The following is a 16,421-nucleotide window of genomic DNA, read 5'->3' as shown; positions in this document are numbered from 1 at the left end:
ACCGGTTATTAGTTAGGACCAATGCCTAAGGCCAATACCGCTCAATTCCTGTAATGAATAAAGTTGTGGCCTAATTTGACCAATTAACCTGAATTCTTGTGTCCTGTGTCTTCATTTCTTCGGAGGGAGGCCAGGCAACCAATAAAAATGATTTTTTAAAAAAAGTTGAATGGGTGGTTCATCATAATTTCCCCAACTACTATCAACAGGAAGCAATAAAATGGGCAATATTTGTTAAGGGGAAAGCTGTAATTGAAAGCATGGGAGTCCTAAAGCTTCTATTCACATCACTCTTTCAAAAAACCAAATGCCCTGCTCTTGCATTTGATCTTAGTATTGCTGGAGATCCAATATTTCCCCAGGGATTCACACAGTTTTAAAAGTAAGGCCAACCAATGACCTCTGGGGGCCATTTTGGGAGGCCTTTACATGAAATTTAGCAAAGAGCATGAAGGCTTATCCAAAGTAGATCTGTTGGATAAAAACTGATCCAGTTCACCTAGTGTACTTAGACTGCCGACTCCTGAATAAGGTGAGCAGTCATGAAACTGGTTAAGAAGCAGGACACGGAGACTTCCGGTTAGCGCCAGCGACTAATGGCGGATTCCCTCCGAGCTCCGGAGGGAATCGGCTCTGCAGGATCGGGTCTTGCCGCTGCGGCGAAGCGGGGACCCTAAAAAATCACAGGTGGAGAAGCCTGTGAACGTGGTGACTCGGCGGGTACCATTGGCGCCCCCCGATCTGCGAAGGAGCCTTTTTAAAGGCTCCGGAATGGGGTCGGGGGCGGCGCGGTGCTGAGAGTACTTCCTCTTCTTCTGTGGAGTGAAGCCGCAAGCCATTGTCGGAGAGCACTGACTTCTTTTGAACAATCGGATTTCAAAGTAACAACTCGTGAGTAACATGGAAATTTGGGCCTTAAAGGAAGAATTCGTTTGAATCAGGAACGAGTGGGGAAGGGTTAAAAAGGAAGTCCGCCCCCCTCTTTGTAAACATTATAAAGCAAAGGACCTGCTACCTAAGGTCGTAAAAATTCTTTTTTTCTTCTCTTTTGTAAAAGACTTTAATTTCACGGTTTGACATTATAAAAATTTTTACTGGAGGATTAAGAACTGACTTTTGAGAGTTGAAGTTCCATTCCCCCCCCCCCCGGACCCGGGATCGCTCCGAGAGAGAGCCTGATGATGAAGTATTGAAGTGCTTGACAGCTGTGAATTCAGCTGTCAAGACAGAGAAAGAAAACTTTGTTTTTGGTTGCTTCTGCCGGCTACATTGGTTATAATTTGTTACAATTTGTTGACAATAAGGAAGGGCTGTTACAAAATAACTGGATTTCCGGACTCGAGCTGAAAAGAATACTAAGGAACTAAAATCCCCCTAGAGGGATTTAGCAATATTACAGAAATGGCTGGAGAAGGGAAAATCCAGGCAGAATTAGACAGAGCATTTGTTCTCTTGGGAAAGTTACAAGGTCAATACAATGTTATGGCTACAAATTTTTCAACTGTGGACTCAACAGTAAATAACACTCTTGGACTGGATAAGGAGGGGGAACAAGGAGCCTATTTAATTGGACAAACAGAGAAATCCGAGAGTGTTGAGAATATGGAGAAGGAGACATATGTCGTCCCTGAAGGAAAGGAACATCTGCTGGTGTGCAGATGTTAAAAGAGAGTTCTACTTCGAGGCCTGGCATGACGGCAATGAAGGAATACAAAAATCTGATGTGGAAAGCACGGCCTGTTTTGGAGATTGAGAAATGGAGAGATCTTCTTATGTGGGGATCAGAAGACCTAAGGATTACAAATGTGGTTAAGATGGAGGTTAGAGCTTTGGGGATTTTTGGACTGGAAAGGAGCAAGAAAGAAGAAATGGAACACCCCAATGGCTCTATTTTTAAGCATGGAGGCCTAGCCGGAAAGAACATGGATCCTGTTGGGCCGGAGCCTCTCCAAGATTTGGTGTTTAATATTAAGGTCTATCAAAAAGACCGGCAGAGAGGAGCTGAAAAACAATCCAGTGCCTCGGACGTGAGATTTCCAGGCTGATAATAGATTAAGACTGATGGACATTTTGGGGGGCTGAAACCGGGAAGGGGGGGAGGAGTTTGGGGATCTTAAGGGTTCATAATTATAATTTGTTTTGTTGTTTTTATTTTCTTATATTATTGCTATGTAAACTGGGAAACTCGTGGAAGGGAACCTTGGTCGACCTTAGAAAAAATGTTATAAGAATATGAACTGAGGTATGAGTTCAATGATTAAGTTTGGATAAGGTAAAACTGGATTTCCCTTTTTTAAATGAACTAAACCAAATGAAAATAAGGTTACCAAAGATGAAGAAAGGGTTGAGAAATACGGCAAAATTAATAAATGTTAGAATGATGATGGTTTAGAAGCTACATGGTTTATAGCAGTAATGTTTAAGTTAAAAGAAAGGAATGGTTAAAATTAAATGAAATTAAGGGAGAGGACTTGCTGAATAAATATTTTGAAATTGGAATACAGAAAGGGGAGGTAGGAGGAGGTCAGCGAAGTAAGGATAAGAAAAGAAGAGAATGAAATTATACTTCTTTTTTGTCTGTGTTTTGTTTTTTGTATATAATTTCTGAAATTTTAATAAATATTTATTAAAAAAAAAGAAGCAGGACACAGAGTATAGGAATAAATGGAATATCTAGATGGGGAGATGTAGAAACTGGAGTTCTCCAAAGATCAGTGTTGGGACCTCACCTAATGAGCAGTATGCCAAGTGGAGATTTGAACCCAGGTCTCCCAGGTCCTAGTCTGAAACTCTAACCACTGCACCACACTGCTTCTCATTCTCCAACACTGGAACTCATGGACGTCCAATGAATGTTGGAAGGTTCAGGAGATAGGGATGCCCACCCACTTGGATGGTTTTAAAAGTGGATTGGACAGCCAAGATGTCTATGCTCTGCCTCTACAGCTGGAAGCAGAAATGCTTCCAAATACCGATGGCTGGAAAGCACAGGAAGGGAGAGTGCGCTTGATTGCTGCTTTCAAGAAGTCATCTGCTGGTAACTGAATGCTGGATGAGAAGAGACATTGGCCTGATCCAGAAGGTTATACCTTCCATATTCTCTGCTCTGGGCTCCCCAAACACATTTAAATGGGAAGCATCTTAAAAGATATTGCAATATAGCTGCTCTGGTTCCTTCTTCTCCCAAGTATTTCCCCCCATCTAAATTGCCTCCTTTCCCAGCTGCTATTAGGAGGAAAAATTCAATATAGATCAGCCAAATGACTCCAGAGGCATCTCCTACACTGCAAATGCTGGCTAATCAGTTTGAGGTCCTGCAGCTGATTGTCAGTTAAAATTAAAATCTTGCAACACTGATTATTCTATCTTGCATCTGTGATTTTAGAATCAGGTTGATCAGGATCATACTGTTCCTCTTTATTAAGCTGTTCAGTTATTAAGAAGCTAGTTAGAGCTATTATTTATACTTGTTTTGGCTTCCCTCTGCTCCAAGCAGCTCATTGCTTCATGCAAAATTCCTCCTCCCCCTCAATCACACTGCGAGGGAGGCTAAATAGAGCAGCAAGCTTCATGGTGGAGCAGGCGTTGGGATTTGGTTTCTCCAAGGCTTGCTAGGTGCCTGTGTGCCCTCACTCTTGCAAGCTTCTTCCCTGCAGGTTTCAGCCATGTGGCTCTACCTGGCTGCTCTGCTGGGGCTTTACTTCCTTCGCCGATGGTACCAGGAGAGACAGATGCCCGGGGTCTGCAGGTGTTGGCAACCTGTACCACCCAGAAGGGGGCAGAGCAGCTGGACAAGGTCACCTCTAAGCGCTTGAAAACCACCGTTCTGGATGTCACCAGTAAGGAGAGTGTGGCGGCAGCGACGGAGTGGGTGAAAGAACAAGTGGGGAACAAAGGTAGCTTTTTGTTCTGTTGTTTCCATGCTCTGGATCTGATTATCTGTATCATCATCTGCTTATCTTTATTCCACTTTCCCACAAAATGTAGCCAGAGCGACTCCCAGTATATCAAAACGAAAAAGTATGACCATTTTAAAAAGTATTAGAAAAAACTAAAATCAATAAGGCAATGAATGGGGGAGGAATTCCATGGAGTCACCTTAATTCAGCCTCTGTCAAGAGCTGCTAAAATTGCCAAATAACCTGAAAGATTATTGCTTTATGCCTTTGACAGCAGCTTGTTCTGTGAAGTCACACAGTGAAACTTCATTTTGTATGAAGATACATGTTCCTATCTGATAATGTCTACAGATACAAGAGAGCATAATCAATGCTGCAAGATTTTAATCTTAATTAAAAAATAATAATTAATTTTTTAAAATTTAAATTTAAATTGGCAAGCAGTTGCAGAACCTCAAACTGATTAGCCAGTGCCTCTGGAAGAATCAGGCCAGGGATTTTCTGTATCATCTATCTTTATTCCACTTTCCCACACAATGTCGCCAAAGTGACTCCAAATATATCAAATGAACGAGTAATATTCAAAAAACTTATTAGAAACAATTAATCCAGGCTTCTGGTTTCCAGCCGTGAGATATGGCTGCCTCCCAAGAGATCGAACCCTCAGTCTTGCCAGTAATTCACGGTTAATATGAAGGTAATTAGCCCTGCTGACCCCCCCCCCCCCAGAGGAGGCTGCACCACCCGCAGATCATCCGTTATCTGCCCTCCGCAACAAGATGTGGGGGCAGGGGTGCAGGGTGGTGACCACAGCAAAAACTGGGAACCTTCCAGAAACAGTCTCATGAGCTGGGGGGTCCCTGTGTTCTCAAAATTATGAAAATTTGGACTAAGAAACAGGCATGTTCTGGAAAGGAGATGAAAAAGATCTGCTAAACGAACCAAAATTTGGATGTCAAGGTTTTGAAAAGGACTCTATCGTTGTGTGTTCATTAAGGTGAGGTGCGTGGTTATTTTTCCTTCTATATATCTACATCTACTCTTCTATGCCAAATTTCACCAAGAAAGAACAAACATTAAATGGAATACAGGCAGATTTCCAATTGTAATTAGTTATCTGGCTGTGCAGCCCTCCTTTGAAGTTCTAATTTGACTTAGCAAAAGAAAAAGGAGTTGAGAAAAGGGCGTCCATTAGCTGTGGTGCAGAAGGGAAAACCTCCTTCTGAGGGAGTGGGGGGGGAATTTTGGACTACAATATGGGAAATGTTTCACGAAAAACAGTGCATTTGTTTGCACGGATTATTATTATAAAAGGTGAAAGTGAAGGTGAAGCTGGCATTTGGCAGGCTCCCCCCTAGGGCCCGGGGGGGGGAGGTGTGGACTCTGGAAAAAGCCGATCATTTGCCAAATGATTGCTGAAAGTGAAATATACCCTATCATGTTGATTTTCTACAAAAAAACTTTGGAATAACAGCTTCTTAAACAACTTGAGAGCTCACGGCGTCATTCATCTTCAAATGAAGCAGGGGGAAAAGTGTGAGACAATTTTTCCAGAGATCCGGAACATGGGAAATCCTTCTGAATTTTTTAAAAAATTCAGAAAGTAATTTGGTTTTATTTGTTTGTACAGTGGTGCCACGCAAGACGAAAGCCTCGCAAGATGAAAAACTCGCTAGACGAAAGTGGTTTTCGGTTTTGCGTTGCTTCGCTGGACGAATTTCCCTATGGGCTTGCTTCGCAAGACAAAAATGTCTTGCGCTTTTTTCTTGAAGAGGCGCAGCTGCGACGGACCGTGCTTCTCAAGAGCGCGAGGGCCCGGGAGGTCGCGCCCAGGTGAGGCTCCGACCCGCCACGCCATGCCAATGCCACGAGCGAGCCCAGGCCGCCGGGCGCAACAGGGGCGCCGGCCGGGGTACGCGCGGTGGACCCACGCCCGGCCCTAACCCGCGCGGGCGGGCGGCGGGCCGGCAATCGAGCGATCGAGTGGCACGGCCCGTCGGCGGTCAGGGACAGTGGCCTGCCGCCCTCCCTTTCTCCAGGGGCGCGCGCGGGTGGCCGGCCGGGGGCTGCCCGGCAGGCAGCAGCGGGCGTCTGGGCTGCCGAGCGAGAAGAGGGATGCGCCATCACTCGCGTCGCCACCGGGTCTTTCTCCTCTGGCGTCCCGTCACCGGGCAGACGGGCGCCGGGCAGGGGGGAAGGCTTCGGCCAATGCATGGCAGCGTCGCCACCCTCTCTCCCACCTCGTCCGGGCGAGGCGCTCCGCTCGCTGCCGCTGGCGGCCCCCTCGGACCTCTCCGGGCGCGGGCCTGTCCGCCGTACGAGGCCCCCTCGGGCGTGCCGGCCAACTGGAGAGAAACTCCGGAGGCCCGCAGGGGGCAGGGCGGTGGAAGCGCGGGGGTCTCCCTCGACGCGCCCCTTCTGCCGCGTGGGGCGTGCGGCGGCCGGCCAAGGCTGGGGCCGGCCACGCGCCGCCTCCCCGTGATCGGGGGGTCGTGCAGTCCATGTTTCCCTCCGTCCAGGGTCCGGGTACCTGGCGCCCTCCGGGGCGGCGGTTCAAAGACTCGAGCGGCCTCGTTGCACAGGGGACGAGGCCGGGGAAGCGGGGGCTCCGCCTTAGCCCCCCGTGCCCCACGGTCGCGAGGCTCCCCGCCCGCAGGGCCTCGGGCAGGGCCGAGCGCCCGGACGGTGAAACCCCCCCAAAAAAACAAAAACCCAAAAAAAGAAAAAAGAAAAAAAGAGGTGCAGCTGCGACTGACCGTGCTTCGCAAGACAAAAAACATCGCAAGACGAAAAGACTCGCGGAACGAATTAATTTCGTCTAGTGAGGCACCACTGTATTGTGATTTAATTGGATTAATACTTTTTTTAAAAAAAAAGAAAGAATCCAAATATCAGTGAGTAAAATTTTACAAAAACTATGCAATCAGCTTAATTCAACCTCTATAAGAAGCTTCTAGGGTTGCCAACTGATCTGAAAGACATTTGCTTTGTGCCTTTGACAGCAGCTTATTCTGTGACATCAGCAGGTGAAGCTCCTTCTGGTGTGAAGAGAAACATTGACACCTGATAATGTCCACTGATCAAGCTGCTCTTTAAAGCACATATATCAAAAGCCATAAGTGATGGTACAAAATGGTAACTTTAACTGACAAGCAGGTGATGCTGGACTCTGAATTTTTCCTCCTAAGAGCAGCTGGGAGGAGCTGCAATCCACACCAGGAAAATGACTCAGAAGGAGGAGATATGTGTTCCCTTTCTTCAGAAATGCTGCCTGATGCAATCTAAAGATTAAGATAATTTCTCCACAGTGGCTGCTGAGACTGAGACAAGAAGGGAGATTATTGTACTATTGTTAATAAATGATATAAATCATTTATTAATGATACAAACCCCTCTTTCTTAATTATTCCTCTCATCACCCTCTCATGAACATCCTCTCAGTGTTCCATACATGCTATATTCCACACATATCATGTCTTATTAATTCTATCCTTTTTTCACTAGCAAAATCCCTATAAAATCTCCTAACCAACCCGTGCAAAACGTTGGCCCAAACTACAGACTCCATTCTCTGACAACATGCAGAAAATCAGGTGGCTGCTGTGCAAATTGATGCCCAGGGCTCCATACTATCCTCCACTTCAGTGCTGTGCTCATTTGACAGAGGGAAATGACTGAAGTTGCAAGAGTGTCTGTGCAGGGATCCTAAGCACTAAGTGAGCAAAAGATGTGTGGGGTAGAAGCTAAGATGGGTGCCTTGACTTAACAGCGTCATCCTTGGCAGTGCATATAGTATTAATGGGAAATGTCTCATTGTGTGTATCTGCGTGCACACACAGAGACAAAGAGAGAGAGCGCTCACAAGAATGCAGATATACCCACATTTCCAAAGAATTGTGTATATCCAATTATTATGGCAGATAGGAACCCGGAACAATAAGAATCATTTTTTCTTCTCACACAGGGCTCTGGGGTTTGGTGAACAATGCAGGCATTGGTACCCCATCAGCTCCCAGTGAGTGGCTGACCAAAGATGGTGTTGCAAGGATGATCGGCGTCAACTTTCTTGGGATGATTGACATGACACTACACATGCTGCCCCTGGTGAGAAGAGCCAGAGGGAGGGTGGTCAACATGTCCAGTATGGCGGGACGACGGGCATGCTTTGGAGTACCCTATACTGCATCCAAGTACAGCGTGGAAGCCTTCTCTGACATCCTGAGGTAAACATGATAGTTCTGTATCTTCCTCTTTTTCCTTGCTTTAGTGGGATGTCTGCTTCTCCAGCTAAGTTTCAATCAGAGGGCAGCAATGAATAAAGAGCAGGTGCTGGGACATGTGGACTGCATCAGAGACTTACCAAGTAATCAGCAGGGGTTTGCACACCTAAGTCAGCTCTTTTTCTTGAGGAAACAATTTAATTTACCAGTAAGCGTTGTAAGCACCAACCTCCTGGTGGCTGCCTCTGAATATACGTGACCAGTGGGGTGCCACAGGGTTCTGTCCTGGGCCCGTTGTTGTTCAACGTCTTTATAAATGACTTGGATGAAGGAATTGAGGGGATGCTCATCACATTAGCAGAAGACACCAAACTGGGAGGGGTCGCTAATGCCGCGGGAGACAGAATCAGAATTCAAAATGACCATACGATGGAGCATGAATACCCCAATAGATCTTGCTCCCCTATTAGATTTCTAGGGGAGCTCCAGAGCCCAGCACAGATCAGACATGGATCTGTCTAGCTTCTCCTGCTTTCTAGCTCAGCTACACCCCTGTTCTCTATCCAGTGGCCAGGTGAGGGGGGGGAGGGCACCATCACTTAGTTGTAGCTTTTGCAGGACGGCTCATTCTTTTGGGATAATGATCATGGTGCTTACGTGTCCAGCCATGGCCTTTGTCTTACAATTGCCTGGACAAAGGGACTGGTTTGGAAAACTTGACTTCTGTTTGAATCTGTTGTAAACAAAAATTGCCCTTTTCCCTTATGGGGTATCCAAGAGCCCGTATAGAGTCCTTACGTAGGTTCCCCATTGGTAGGAGAAAATAACAGAGGCCAACCAGAGAATATTGAGAAGCAAAGCAGCTAGTAAGCTTGATCTTTATTGATCTGTTGCAACAGGGTGCTCCCCTCACACGCAGGAAAGGAGGAGGAACCCAGAACAATGGCGCGCAAGGCCTTATAAAGACTTTTGAAATTGCCACCCTGTAGATCAAGGCCACCCCCAGAAGCATCATACATACATCACAGAAGGGGTGTAACCTAAGTCCACCCCCCCCCGATACATCATACCTACATCACAGAAAAGGCAGTCTAAAACAGAAATTTGAATGTTGTTTTTCCTGTTTGCCAGGTTATCTGCTTGCTTTTCCTGATAGTCTGCCACCCATTAAAATGCTGAATTCCTGAGACAATGGGAAAGCTCCCTGACCCCCCTCCCTCCTTGCAGGGAAAATATTTGGTCAGTTTGGGTATCAGAATGGTTTCAGGTCGGTCCTCCTGTGCCATATACCCAAGACCTCAAACTTCCTATCACAAATCCAACACTGTGGCTATGGTCAAAGCAAGGCCTTCTTGGGTGTTAATGCTGTGAGCCCCTCCATAGACTCAGGTTGCATATATGTGTAAGCCATATATCATAGAGACAGCACAGTCTCTACTGTGCCACATTTCAAGGAAACCCAATCCTTGGTGAGCCCCTAGAGTCTCACACCGGTCGGAGATTGGGGTGGAAGGCAACAATATCAGCTCACGAGACCAGGGATTGAATGGGCTAAATGTTAAGAAAATCACGTATGTTTGTTAACAAACCAGAGGTGCAGGAGGTGGCTACTAAATCTTTTAAACCATTTGATTCCATCATAAGAGGGAGCTTAGGTAATGGTGTGATTTCCACTATATATTCCCTCTTATTAAACCTCCAATTTTCTCCCCTCTCCTCACTGAAAACAGTCTGGGAGACAGTCTGTATCTGCTACCATCTGGGAGAACACCCTGAAGTTAGTGCAGCGACATTATTTAACCCTGGTGCGATTGGCCCATATAATTAGATGCTCCCCTCTGTGCTGGAGGGGGTGTCTTGACAGGGGAACATACTTCTTCTATATGTGGTGGAATTGCAAATTTGCTAATTAATTTTTATGTATTTTCAAATTTATAGCACATCAAAACCAAATATTAAAACATTTTTTTCAAAACTGGTTGCCCAGTCTCTGAGATATAAATTAATAATGCAGAGTCTTCTTCAGTAAAAGAATAAAAGCTTTACTGAGTTAAAATAAACTTGTTTGCCAATAACACCATTGTGGTAAACTTTGCCCCCAACCACTCGCCCCTCCCTCAACTGTCTTTGCTCTCTGGCCAGACCAGGTTTCTTGAGCAGGGGTGGCAGGCGCGTTTACTTTTTACAGAAACAGGACAAAATAACACCGGTAAGGCTGCCACCACTCCCTTTGTCCCGGGGAACCCAGAGCCACAACCCAGGGAGAAGGCTGTGCCCAGTTATTGCTGGTCATCCCCACTCCACAAGTTGTATCCACAGACTTGCAGACAGAAATTCTACGGTAGAGCGTAACCAAGTGTAAGGCTAGGAATTAGCTTTTCCCCTGGAAAGGCACACAAACCAAAAACAGTTTCTTTCTTTAAAATTTATTTTAAAAGAACATAAGAAAACATGCTAAAATAGCAGGCACTTCTTTTAGTAAGTTACAGGCAAGAAAAAATAAGAACATTGTAAAATCTAACTAACTTACATACTCACGAACAAAGCAAAGAGAGAATAGTTAGAGTCCTTTCAAAGTTCCGCATTCAGAGGCTTTCGCAATTCTCCATCACAAAGGACGTAAGGACAGCTACTTAGATGGAACATCAGCAGCCGGGCGATTTGCGGATTGCAGAGCGCACCAATCATAACTCTTGATTATTTTTAAATTCTCCAATGACCGGCTTGCGGGCTAATCAATCTATTTATTCATTCACATCCAGAGGTACCACTGTGCAATACTTATACAAAGCATGAGTCGTCCTCAAGATGAGTCACAGTGATTCAGCATGCTAAATGATTCTGCAGCTTTACAACATTTCACAGCATTTCTAGACTCCTTTGCTGCTTCTGCTCTCAAATACCTTTGCCACACGACAGTTTCAGGATGCACTGCTAAACCAATGGATTGTGTCACTATATAGGGGATGTTTTTGATGTCTATAAAAAACACTGGAGCGATCCCACCACAATTGATTTTATTTAGTACTAAATAAATGTGAATACTCATTACTATTAGCCCTCTTTGCTTCCATGAAAATAAAATTCCAATTTTCTTGATCAATCTTGGATTGAACCTTCCTATGTTTCAAAGTAATATCTAATTATGAATGGTGGATCTATAATAGTGAGTTGCCTCTTGGTTCTTTACTTTGTTGTATTGTATGTTTTGATTATTCTATAGTCGCTATTTTAAAACAACAACAACCCTATATTGCTTGAGCTGGTTTAGGCCAAATGCAGCTCATCACAAAGTCAGCGATGGACGTTGGAAAGTAAGAGAGAGGAAGGTAAAGGAGCTTTGCATCCCATCCTGCAGAGTAGCGAGTGCGGGGGGAGCACGATGTCAGGGCATGTTCTATGCAGTCGGTGACCAGGTGAAGGTTGTCGCTGCCAGCCTTTCGGAAAGATTCGCTTACTTTACAACCTGTTTGTGAAGCAAAAGAAACATTATCCTTGCAATAGCCTAGGTGGCACCTAGAATCTTTTGGAAGCTGAAGGTATAGATTAGCTACATAAAATGATGTACCAATGGTACCGTATTTTTCGCTTTATAGGACGCACCCGACCATAGGACTCACCTTGTTTTAGAGGGGGAGAACAAGAAATCCCCCCCCCTCTGCTCAGCACCCCTTCAGTGAAGCGGCAGGAGATATGGAGCCCCTTTCATTTCTCCTCCCGTGTGATGGCCTGGGAATCTGATTCAGAGGCTGAACCTGAGGAATCCCAGCCTGCACAGGAATCCCCGCCTCCAGGGCCGGCTGAGCCAGGGCAGGGGCTTGAACCTGAAGGGCCTTCACCTGTGCTGGATCCTCAGGAGCAGACACCAGCTGAATCCGCTCTGGCTCTGGGGGTGATGGAGGACCCATTGCCTGCAGGTGCTCCTCTCCCAGCCCTGTCAGGGGAAGGTGAGGTTGCCTCTGGGCCCAGTAACCCTCCAGCCTTTCCTGAGGAGGGACCAAGATGGCGCCGAGGCAAGTCACACTCTCCGGCGCTCACGTTTATTTTTAAAACCTTATCTTAATTGCCCTCCGGATGCCAATTTTTAACAAATGGAAAACATTTTAAAGACTCTGAACATTTTTATAACTCCTGTCGGCTCTGCGAGCTTCGGCTTGTCCCAGCCTGCTCCCTCCCTCCTTATCAGCTGCCCGGCCAAGGCTGCCAGAGAGGAGAGAACGCTGCTGCCTGAACTGAGAGCAGAGAGACAGAAGAGGTCTAAAGACAGAACTGTGAACTGCTTACCCGACCAACGGTTCCTGGAGAAGGAGGGTAAGGAGAGATACGACTGTGAGCTTTGCTTTGAGATTGGCCCATAGACACCCAGCTCTGCTGAACACAGAGAAAGATAAAGCCTGGAGATTCGGGGGTTAACTGAACTGACTGTCCCCCGCCCAGCTGGGGGGCTGTGTGAACTAGCTGGGGTCAACATTCCTGCTTAGTTGAAGAGGAAGTGCTGTAGCTGGAAAGACTCTTCATTTTAATAAACTCTTTCGAGGAGACCAGCTTTTATATTCTCAGAGACTCCTGGTGAAGGCACCCTGAGTTTTTTACAGGAAGTTTTTAATCTACACAATAACTCCACAACAGTGTATCGGATAGGACCCTCTGGAGGTTTGGAAAACCGGCTTCAGCAAGATATCGTTCTGTGCCCTGCCTTATGTGGTAGGCCTTTGAAAGACTACCTAGAAGGAATCAGCGAAACAGCCCACAGAAAGTTTCCCTTCTGGGGCTCTTGGATATCCTTCGTTCAGTATAGGGCGGTGGAAGATGGCCTCTAAAGACTAAGCTAGGCCTCTAAAGACTAAGCTAGGACCTGAAAAACAAGGTTATCATAGCTGTACATGCGCTATAGCCAAACTCCACTATTATCCTTTTCCAGCTGCACATAAATTGCCTAAATAAGGCAATTTTAATTTTAATGTAGTTTTTAGCCGTTTTATTACTGCTGTCTCTTTGGCAGCATTGTTTTATTATTATATTCTGACTAGGTTGCAGCATTTGTGAAACAGCGCTGGTCGCATGACTGAGATGAAAACTACAGGCTTAGGACAATTGCCAAGATCTAAAAGCAGAGAACTCAAAATAGAGAAATATATTGAGGCTGTTGATGAGCACATCAGGAAGCTGTTGCAGAGAGCAGGTGGGAATATAGATTGATACCCCCACTTGCCCCCCAATCTAAGGCAGTCGCACCTGGGGTAAACTGCCCTCTCTCTATATCAAGACCACTTTTACCATGGTTTTTACTAGAAGAACATACAAGGAGTTGGGTATACTGCCTGACTCGGCAATCAGCCCCTCGGGCCCTGGTAAAAGACAAAGCAAAATCACAAATTACTTTCCTAAGATGGAGGAGGGTAAGAGTCCACAAAAAGAGTTAATTCTTGATGAAGTAATACCCCCCTCTCTTACTGTTCTTGATTGGACGTCTATTTTTAAAGAGATATACCAAGATACTGGAAATATTAACTCCCCATGCAGCCTAGCGCAAGAACTAGCTTTAGCCGAGGAACTTCAGGAGGGAAATACCTCTATTACTAAGGAACAGCTGCCTACGGAAGAAATTACATCAACCCATCAAAACCAGATACCTACTCCAAAATACTCTCAAACAGAATTGAGTGACGGTCGCCCTTTGGATAATTCCCTAGCAATAAGTTCTGATTTAGCCAACATAAAAAATTATCTAACAATAACAAACGGGCTACTGCTGACGTTAGTAGAAAATTTCACATCTCAATTAAAAGAGTTAAAATTAAATGATATGCCACAAGAACATAAAACAGTTGAGCTAGCGTCGACGAACAAACCAGTAATAAAGGAGAATCTGCAAAGACATAACTCAAGGGTAAAAGTGAAGAAAAGTAAAAATATTAAAACAACAAGGAAAGCCAAGTATACCCGCAGTAATCGAAACATACATTGGCAGAAATTGTTTAAACTTCTTCCCTCAGCCCCAAATAAATCGACCACACGGGGCAGCAAAAAGAAGGGTAAAAAGAGAGGAACAAAGGTAGTTACACAGCAACCGGCTAAGGAGGACTCGCCAAGGCTGACTCCAGTAGCAAGTGAGAAGGCAGAAGTAACAACTCAGTCCTTGGACAACCAACTTTTTAATAAACCTGATGCTGCGGAAGTAGAGGCCTCTTCCTATGAAGGCAATAAAACACTTAGCAAATCGAACAGTGGGGAAGAGGAAGCGTTTAGTAGAGATGATACCCCCCTTCAGACCTGGCAAGCCTCCAGTCAGGAAAGAGATTGGAATTTGATCCTAAATCCCCAAAAACTGGTACTTACGAACTTCCCGAAGCCTAAGGGCTTCCTTACAGGGAAACAGCGAATAATGAACTTTGTATCTAGCCTAAATGACATACTGCCAGGAACAGTTAATTCTAATGATATCACCTCGGTGGAATATCTACATTATGACGGTCACTCAGTGAGAGCACTGACCACTTTTAGGGATCAGAACCTGGCCAAGCTTATTTTTAGGTCAAGACCTGCCTTTTTAAAAGCACGGATAACAATACTTAGGCTCTTTGAAAATAAGGCTCCTTTGAGCCCCCTTTTGAAATCTAAGCGGGCAAATCTCAGAAAGGGGAAACAACCCTCAAAATTCTGGCCTGACAAACAGAACCCGCATTGCCCTGCAAACAAAGTTGAGGACTTCTTTACTATGGAAGAAAATATCCTAATTGACCAATTCTGGATGTTCCCACCATTAATACAAACTGATATCTTGGGAAGACTAGATAAGCTAAGAGATAAGCTGGCCGAGAGAGCTTCAGGCAACGAGGTTATCAAGGGGGACCAAAAAAAGTCCACAACACGTAACCTTCAGATCAAAGCGGAGATTAACTTTCCACCAAGAGAGAATGTGCCACCCTTCAAAGAGAGTACTCCATCACCCCCCCGAAGGAGAAATATCCCCAAGGTGACCCCACAAGACGTATGGGACAAAATTAGATACCTAGATGAAACAGAATTGGGCCAAAATCAGGCCAAAACAGAATATCCACAGAAGGAATTTATGCATAATAAAGATCTGGTGTTCACAAACGTGAGCACTTTGCATCCACCTATTGAAATCATAGAGCGGCTGGATAGCCCGGCATACAAAGACGATAGGCGTCCGATACATAAAGCGACAAACCCTAAAAGTACGTTAGCTAATAATTGACAAAGATTCGATTGTGATAAAGCCAATCTTAAATTTTTATCATGGAACATTGCTGGTTGGCTCAACAAGGCGACTGACCAATCATTTGTCAATTTTATTCAAGATCATGATATAGTCTTCTTGCAAGAGACATGGCTAACAGGGGATTTAGATGTAAATGGTTTTGCCTCATTTTCGCTCGCAGGTTCACCAAGCAACAAAGGGGGACGAGTTAAGGGTGGGCTAGGCATTCTAATATCCACAAGGCTGAGAGCATCTTTCGTCGAGCTGGAGCCTCTGAGCAGTGTGGCCATGGCATTATTAATGAAATGCAGATATTGCACACTTCTATTGATTAATATATATGCCCCTCCCCAAAGAGGCAAGCAGCTTATCAAAAATCTCTGGCATATAATAGAATCTTATGTCGATGAGCTAATGAATCAAACTCCTGCTGCGGCAGTGCTGCTGGCTGGGGATTTAAATGCCAGAATTGGCCAATCAGACGAAGCGTTATATGCTCATTTTCACGACGTACCTCCCATTTCTGAAGAAGCCCATTCTATTCCCCCAAGGCTCTCAAAAGACAAGGGCTGCAATTACGCAGGCCTATGCCTTCTACGTTTTTCCAACAATCTGGATTTGACTGTATTAAATGGTCGTGTCGGCAGAGAACCCAGTGGGGAATTTACATTTATATCCAACATGGGAGCCTCCACTATCGATTACGTCCTGGTGTCATCTAACCTTTTGAGCAGAGCACGGGAATGTAAAGTGGTGGAGAGGGTTGACAGCGACCATCTACCGCTCTGTTTAATACTGGATGTAAGAAAAGATTTATTTTGCTCTGATAAACTTGTAGCCCCATGCTTCGAAAACATGGAGCTAATATACTCACGTATTAAATGGTCCAGCAAATTGAGTGATGAAATATCGGAAAGACTTCACTCAGATATTTTTCTTGCTAGAAAGGAGAACCTCGTTAATTCCCCAACTCCTGAGGCTAGATTAGACATGTTCCGGGAACTGATTTCGTCCCTACAACCTTATCTGACCAACAAAAAAACGCCACGGCAATCTCTACACTTCAATAAATCCAAA

At 45.2% G+C, this 16,421-nt stretch overlaps 2 protein-coding genes and 1 pseudogene across 3 annotated transcripts in view; 1 reads left to right on the top strand and 2 right to left on the bottom strand.

Moving 5' to 3' along the window:
* ADCY6 (adenylate cyclase 6) overlaps window positions 1-16,421 on the bottom strand; it is a 934,310-nt gene that overhangs the window by 398,080 nt on the left and 519,809 nt on the right. Inside the window, exon 24 of the transcript XR_014521148.1 lies at window positions 2,805-3,031. The gene's annotated coding sequence lies outside the window, so the exon portion shown is untranslated. The remainder of the gene's footprint in view (window positions 1-2,804; window positions 3,032-16,421) is intronic.
* Window positions 3,463-8,126, top strand: LOC310698453 (retinol dehydrogenase 16-like; annotated as a pseudogene). Its single transcript, XR_014530099.1, has 2 exons — window positions 3,463-3,896; window positions 7,864-8,126. The product of XR_014530099.1 is annotated as a retinol dehydrogenase 16-like (transcript).
* Window positions 11,076-16,421, bottom strand: part of LOC310698301 (retinol dehydrogenase 16-like) — a 35,374-nt gene continuing 30,028 nt past the window's right edge. The window contains exon 4 of the mRNA XM_083485392.1: window positions 11,076-11,585. Within this exon, the coding sequence (XP_083341518.1) occupies window positions 11,368-11,585 (218 nt within the window). The 3' untranslated portion in view covers window positions 11,076-11,367. The remainder of the gene's footprint in view (window positions 11,586-16,421) is intronic.

The sequence above is a fragment of the Podarcis liolepis genome (assembly GCF_965112155.1).
Source record: "Podarcis liolepis genome assembly, chromosome: 2".
Lineage (NCBI taxonomy): Eukaryota > Metazoa > Chordata > Lepidosauria > Squamata > Lacertidae > Podarcis > Podarcis liolepis.
This window is presented reverse-complemented; position numbering and strand designations above follow the sequence as displayed.